This window comes from Portunus trituberculatus, chromosome 47 (genome assembly GCF_017591435.1).
Source record: "Portunus trituberculatus isolate SZX2019 chromosome 47, ASM1759143v1, whole genome shotgun sequence".
Classification (NCBI taxonomy): Eukaryota; Metazoa; Arthropoda; class Malacostraca; order Decapoda; family Portunidae; genus Portunus; species Portunus trituberculatus.
This window is the reverse complement of record NC_059301.1, coordinates 6,922,582-6,930,059: the sequence shown is the minus strand read 5'-3', so window position 1 is coordinate 6,930,059 and position 7,478 is coordinate 6,922,582. Positions and strand designations below refer to the sequence as shown.

Below are 7,478 nucleotides of genomic sequence, written 5' to 3'. Positions count from 1 at the left end.
ACAATATATATATATATATATATATATATATATATATATATATATATATATATATATATATATATATATATATATATATATATATATATATATATATATATATATATATATATATATATATATATATATATATATTATATGCGACTAATTCTAGAGATGCTCTTAATTTCATACTAACCCACCACTTGCAGAAACATACTACATTCAGTAAAAAATTACCCGTCATAATATTCATACTTGTAACAAATATAGCTTTGTTGATCAATATATTAACCAACAATATTGGTTTATTATTAAGAAATTTTCATTATTCAACAATGCAAAACATCAAGACCATGTGAATCCTTACTTGAAAAAATTCTGTTCCGGTTCTTGCTCCCGGGGCAAAACCAACATCTGGGCTAGTGGTGCCATATGAGCGCTGAGGCCGGCCACTGCCCTCTCCTCCTAACCTTGAATAGCCTGATGCCATTTTGGTTCATGCAATTAACACTGGCTGAAAAAAAGAAGCTTACATTAGAATAAATATTACAAACTGTAAGTATAAAAAGTTAATAGTCACTAGATAAACATAGATAAAGACAGACCACCAATCACCATTTTCATTTTATTTCATGCTCTTACTTCTTTTTTTTTCCCACCACCTTTTAGATACAAAAGAATATAAAATATCTGAAAAGAAAAAAAGTTCATAATATAAAGTTAATTCAGCATTTGACTTGATTTTATATATAAAGTGGGAACTTGAGTTACAAGCACCTCAACTTATGAATAACCTGAGATACAAACTATTGGTTTGTTGAATTTTTGCTTTGACTTGCAGTCCAAAACTTGAGTTATGAACCAGCTCCAGGTATGCTGCTGTTACTTGGAGCAGTGACACCCAGCATCTGACATGTTCAATTCATGTTTATTTATACATTTATTCATTTTATCTTACTTATTGTTTTTTTTTTTTTTTTTTTTTTTTTTTTTGCTGTGGAAGCACTTCATATGTTGTGCTACCATTTTGTGCCTTTTGTGCAGTTAAATAGTTAAAATTTCTTTTGACTCACCATTTGTCCTAAGCAAGTGGTATGTAATGACACATGTCTAACTCACTTCCTAAACATTCTAAAAAGAAGGATGAGACAAACCCCCCTTGGACATTTACTTTGTTAAATGCCCTGCAGACAAAAGGACTATGAAGAAACTTAAGTTAACCAAAAGTAAATTACAGTCAACCTCGGCTATCGTCGCGCGACTTCAGCTATCGCGTTTTATTGCTATCACGCACCCCATGAAAAGCTGCTAAAATTTCATTATCGCGACCTCAGATGCCTGCTATTGCACGCCCAGCCATGACGTCTGAACACTCATTGACCAAAACCGCCTTCCCGCCAAGATGAAACACAGTCTCTGAGTGCGTGTCCTCCCCACTAGACAGTGATAGCCAGATTCTACCATTTTCTGTGCTCACAATGGCCACCAACCCTCCACGCCGTCCTCCTACCATCGCCGAACGTAAACCAATGAGACAAAACAGAACCATAGCTGTGAAATGTTGTTTATGAATGTAAATACAATGAGCTGATGTAATTTTTTTTGTTATAACCTTTTAATTGGTACCAATGGATTATACAGTAATTAAAAAAAATGTAAAAATGAGGGATATTAGGAGTAAAATTTGTGGTTGCGGCACCAATAACAATTTTCACCATTAGTTGTTCAATTCGGCTATCGCGTTTTCGGCTCTGGCGCGGCTATTTCAGCCCCAGTTGGGCGCGATAGCCAAGGATTAAGTGTAATAAAAAATGTAGCAAGTGTAACATTAAGAGTGTGACAAGAAAGTTCGACAATTAAGCAGGAGTTTATGGTGAACAAAACTGAAAAGGCATGAAGCAAAATATCTGTCTACCTCCTCCATCCACACTTACTCCTCACAGGGGTAACAATGTTGTAAACAAACCTCTGCCACCTCTGCTTTCTCCCCTCCTCTTGCCTACTTAAAACTTCATTTCTTCTATGAATAATGTTCACAATGTCTAGTACACTGTCATCAATGAGCTCTTCTGTGATTAATGGAGCAGCCGGTCTCCTGTAGGCAGCTATTTTTGTATACTTCAACTGCCCAACATAGATTCACCAGGGTCCACATGGCCCAAACCACTGTGAGGAAGAGGATGGGTGCCAGACATGGGAGCCGAGGGGCACACACTAACCACTACACAAGAAACATGAGTCTAGTCACCCGCATTGGGAGCCTTGTGGCTGACACCAACACTCATACTCTGGGTAGGGAGAAGGCCACCAGACATTTTAGCAGCATGGCTGTGGCCAAACTCCACCACCGAAGAAAGTGGAATAGTCTCTCACCTACGCCTAATCCACATGAAGCAATGATAAGCTGGCCACCAAGCATGGGAGCTGTATGGCAGATGCCAACCTCAACATCCTGGAGAGGAGTCTGGCTGCCAGGCATGGGAGCTGTATGGCAGACACCGACCTCCGTATCAAGAGTAGTGGGGCGGCCACCAGGCACGACAGCCAGATGGCTGTCGCCAAGCCCACCACCATAAACACTGCCAAAGATACCAGGAGCACCGGACATTTTCTTACCTGTACCGCGCATAAAACCAAGGGAGGGGATAAGAGGCTGGCCGCCAGACATGGGACCCATATGGCAGATGCCACCATCAATATCCCAGATAGGAGTCTGGCTGCCAGTCATGGGAGCTGTATGGCAGACACCAACCTGCATACCCTGAATAGTGGGGTGGCCACCAGGCATGGCAGCCAGATGGCTGTTGCAAATCCCATCCCCATAAACAGTGCAAAAAGTACCAAGGGCACTATGCACTGCCTTACCAGTCCCAGGAACCGTGACATGGAAGCCACCTGTTGTTGTTGTTGGGCCCGCAATGAATCATCCATACCTTTCACTGGTAAATTCTGGAACTCCCTACCTGCTTCTGTATTTCCAACTTCCTATGACTTAACTTCTTTTTAAGAAAGAAGTGTCAAGACATTTGTCCCAGGCCTTTGACTAATTCTTTCACATCTTTTATGGAGACTGCAACTCAAGTGGGCCTTTTTTTTTTTTTAATATATACATATTTTTTGCCCTTGGCAGTTCTCCCGCTTACATGAAAAAAAAAAAACGTAATTTACTTGAGACTATTAACTTTCAATACAACTATAGTGATAAGTAAGTTATAAACAAACCTATTTACAGATTTACAATCATTACAAGTTGCAGAATTTACCCTGAGTTCTTTTGGCCTCTCAGAGGGCCATTCACAGCCGGGCTGCCAATAACTCCTTAGGAAGCGATTAGCGGCCCAACAATATCAGAGGGACAAGAACAGACAGAAGGTCCAACTTGACTGGGAACACTCTGTGAGTTACTAAAAGACTAACCTCTAGAATGTTTGGCCCATAGTTCCTGCCTTTGGAAGAGAGAGAGAGAGAGAGAGAGAGAGAGAGAGAGAGAGAGAGAGAGAGAGAGAGAGAGCAAATATTAAGCCCCACTTAACTTACACCATGTTTCTGTTCTCCCTCAATTGCATTAAATTATTTTGCTGCCAGTTTGTCAAGTTATGATCTGTGGTTGATGTTTTTATCTATATTAGGAAAATTAAATAAAATAATACAAAAAATATAATATATTTTTTCAAAGACAGTCACATTGAGGTGGGCTTGTGACCTGAGTATTGAGATCTGCTCCTCTTCTCTCTCTCTCTCTCTCTCTCTCTCTCTCTCTCTCTCTCTCTCTCTCTCTCTCTCTCTCTCTCTCTCTCTCTCTCTCTCTCTCCCTCTCTCTCTCTTAGATTGATGGATAGATAAATAGATAGGAGAAATGGAATGATAGACATATAGATACTTTTTTATCATTAACAAGGTAATATTCTTTATAAATGACAGCAATTTTTTTTTTTTTTTTTTTTTTATGTAAGAGAGTGAGCTGCCAAGGGAAACAAAATATTAGAAAAAAATGGCTCACTGGAACCACAGCCCCCCCTTAAAGATCAGAAAGAATTAGCCAAAAGCCTGGGACAAATGTCTTGACACCTCTCTCTTAAAAGAAGTTAAGTCGTAGGAAGTTGGAAATACAGAAGCAGGTAGGGAGTTCTAGAGTGTACCAGTGAAAGGTATGAATAATTGAGAATACTGGTTAACTTTTGTATAAGAGGGATGGACAGAATAGGCATGAGAAGAGGAAGAGAGCCTTGTGCAGTGAGGCTGCAGGAAGAGGGAAGGCATGCAGTTACCAAGATCAATTATTTTTATTATTATTTATTTAGTTTTTTTTAATGTTATGGCCTATAGCGCCTGTAAGCAAATTTGAAGAGTATATGTGGGAAACGCTGTTAAGCTACCGTCCATTAGTAGCGCAGGCAATTTTATTTAAAGTGATATCCATATTAGAGCCCATATCACCACCCAAGCTCATCTTTCGTGTAACCACTTAGAACCTGGGTATCATGGTGACATGTAGGTAACTTTAAACCACTCGACAAATGGCATAGCTAGTTTTAAAGTGGTATGTGGTGTGATTTGAACCTACGCATGGACGTCTGCCCAATCCCATGCTCACCACGTTATACACTATGCCCTCCCTAATAGAGCAGTTAGCATGAAAATAACAATAAAAAATAGAAAGGGATGCAACATTTCAGCGGTGAGAAAGAGGCTGACAGTCAGTCAGACGAGGGGAGCTGATGAGACAAAAAGCTTTTGATTCCACCCTATCTAATAAGGCTGTATGGGTGGAACCCCCCAAACATGCGAAGAGTACTCCATACAAGGATGTATAAGGCCCTTGTACAGAGTCAACAGTTGGAGGGGCGAGAAAAATTGGCGAAGACACTGCAGAACGCCTAACTTCGTAGAAGCCATTTTAGCAAGAGATAAGATATGAAGTTTCCAGTTAAGATTATGAGTAAAGAACAGACCGAGGATATTCAGTGTGGAAGAGCGAGACAATTGTGTCATTGAAGAAGAGAGGATAGTTGTCTGGAAGGTTGTGTCGAGTTAATAGATGGAGAAATTGAGTTTTTGAGGCATTGAAAACTACTAAGTTTTCTCTGCCCCAATCAGAAATCTTAGATCAGAAGTCAGGCATTCTGTGGCATCCATGCATAAACTGTTGACTTCCTGAAGGGTTGGTCATCTCTGAAAGGAGGTGGAAAGATATAGGGTGGTATCATCAGCGTAGGAGTGGATAGTGCAAGAAGTTTGGTTAAGATTCATCAATGAATAATAGAAAGAGTGGGTGATAGGAAAGAACTCTGAGGAAAACCACTGTTAATAGATTTAGGAGAAGAACAGTGGCTGTCTATCACGACAGCAATAGAATGGTTGGAAAAGAAATTTAAGACAAAGTTGCGGAGAGAAGGATAGAAACCGTAGGAGGGCAGTTTTTAAATGAAAGCTTTGTGCCAGACTCTATCAAAAGCTTTTGATATGTCTAACGCGACAGCAAATGTTTCACCGAAATCTCTAAAAGAGGATGACCAAGAGTCAGTAAGGAACGCCAGAAGATCACCAGTAGAGCAACCTTGACGGAAGCCATACAGGCGATCAGTATTTTCAAATACCCCCTTCCCACTCAGCAAGCTTGGGGGCATATGGGGAATCGAGGTTTTGGGAGGGGGCAGGGAGAAAAATTTTGCAAAATTGGCCAAAAAAAGTCTACAGATCCCTTTAGCCTAAACCAGCTTGGGGCTGCACCCCTAGACTGCCCCTAGGATCTTTATCCTAACCTAATCTAAACATCTTCTACCAGGGGGGCTGAATCCCTTTAGACCAGTGGTTCCCAAACACCACTGCACCCAGTTCAGCCATTCAGATTTCCCCCTTCATGTGTATGAGAGAGGCCATGTTTGAACGTGAACCGACTGGTAGATACGGCGCCGCCAATCTACAACAGGCATTTTCTCTCTCTCTCTCTCAGACATGAGAAAATCCATCTGAGATTTTCTTAGTTAATATGTAGTGTAATTATTTCTCCTCTGGTAGCTTCAAATTTCACCCCAGGGGAAACGACTGCTCTAGACCCCTCCTAAACTAAACTGTCTGGGGCTACACCCCCCACACCCCACCAAGCACCCCCAACATCATGTTGTATTATGTCAAAGTCAACTTTGAGAGTCTATGTAGGGCAAAGGCTGTCAAGGCCCTCTCCTGTGTTAAGCAATGGGAAATTGCTACTTTCTTTTTCATTACTAGAGGAAAACTAAGAAAACCAAATAAAACCACAAAAAAAAAACTTGTTGGACATACTCTACTTCATCACTAAATGTCAGTATTTTACTGCTTTGTTGGGTGCTATTGCTATGATTATCCAATATATCTTTATTTTGCACCATTCTGTTTTTTTTCCATTCTTTCTTTAAGTTTTCCCTTCATAAATTATATGATAACTATCTAAACATTAAAAGGGCCAAGAAGCAAAAAAAATCTTGCTTTTATATTGTTTATATCAATTTTTTGCTTTCTTACATCTATTTTTCTCTCTCAACTTTGAAGTCATTTTTTTTTGTGATAGGTAAAGGGGAGAATTTGATAAATTTTCTCTCTCAACTGTAAAGTCAATATGATATGACCGTATCTTACATTCAGTGGAAAGAGAGGCCGTGGGAGGGGAAGAGAAACAAGACTGACTGACCTCGTCATCTTTCATTATTTATGCGGGGGTCCTTTAGGACCATGGGTGGGTTATATTTAACCTGCAGATTAAACAAGAATATCAAATCTGTATACCTACGAGTTCAAGAATACGATATTCGGATATTCCCTTCCTTAAGGCTCGCGGCCCTTGTGACTCAGGTGATCCTCCCTTCCTCCTCCCTCTCTGCTGGACCACTCCACTGTCTTCACATACACTGTACCTGCACCTCTAGCTGCTTCTCCTTTCAACTCTTATTAGCATGGATGGCAACTTCCTCAATAATACAAACACCATCACCACAGAAACCAATTTTCTAGGACAGACTTGGTGCGTAAACAAGGAAAAATCCTGATAGCGAGACGAGCCACCCGTCTAGATCTTGATCTTGATGCTACAGGTGGCTCATGATGACTCCGGATCAAGGTTATATTGAAGAAGAGATTGATTGATTGATACATTTGTTGTTGAATTAATAAATAATTACAACAAAGGAGGAGGATGGACCTTGCCATCCACCCCCTGGGCAAAGACTTAAGGTTAAAGTATCAAAAATATAACACTAAACAGAATACATAACAAGAATACAAGTATTTCAATAAATAAATACAGATATTGAACACCTTATTGCATACACATACTACAGTCTGGGAGCAAAATGAGGATATTCCCTGAGTATATCCCTGAGAATGGTTGAGTCTAGGAGATGGTCAATGAGGCTGTACAAATCATGTTGACCTTGTAGCCTAAATTTAGCAATGAGAGGACATTCATGATTTAGTGAGGCAGAGTGTGTCCCCTTGGTGCAGCACACAGCACACACCAGGAG

The 7,478-nt window shown here is 40.2% G+C and overlaps 1 protein-coding gene across 8 annotated transcripts in view; it reads right to left on the bottom strand.

Moving 5' to 3' along the window:
* Positions 1-7,036, bottom strand: part of LOC123498001 (syntaxin-7-like) — a 41,052-nt gene extending 34,016 nt beyond the window's left edge. For 3 of the 8 annotated variants that reach the window (XR_006672610.1, XM_045245063.1, XM_045245064.1), the window contains exon 1: positions 350-487. Coding sequence is in view for 7 of the 8 variants with exons in the window: in XM_045245063.1 (XP_045100998.1) it covers positions 350-414 (65 nt within the window). In the remaining variant the exon portion in view is untranslated. Of the gene's footprint in view, positions 1-349; positions 497-2,355; positions 2,918-6,744 lie in introns of those variants that run through there. The other 5 variants (XM_045245067.1, XM_045245066.1, XM_045245065.1 and 2 more) reach the window with 5 other exon arrangements.
* Between the last annotated feature and the right edge of the window lie 442 nt (positions 7,037-7,478).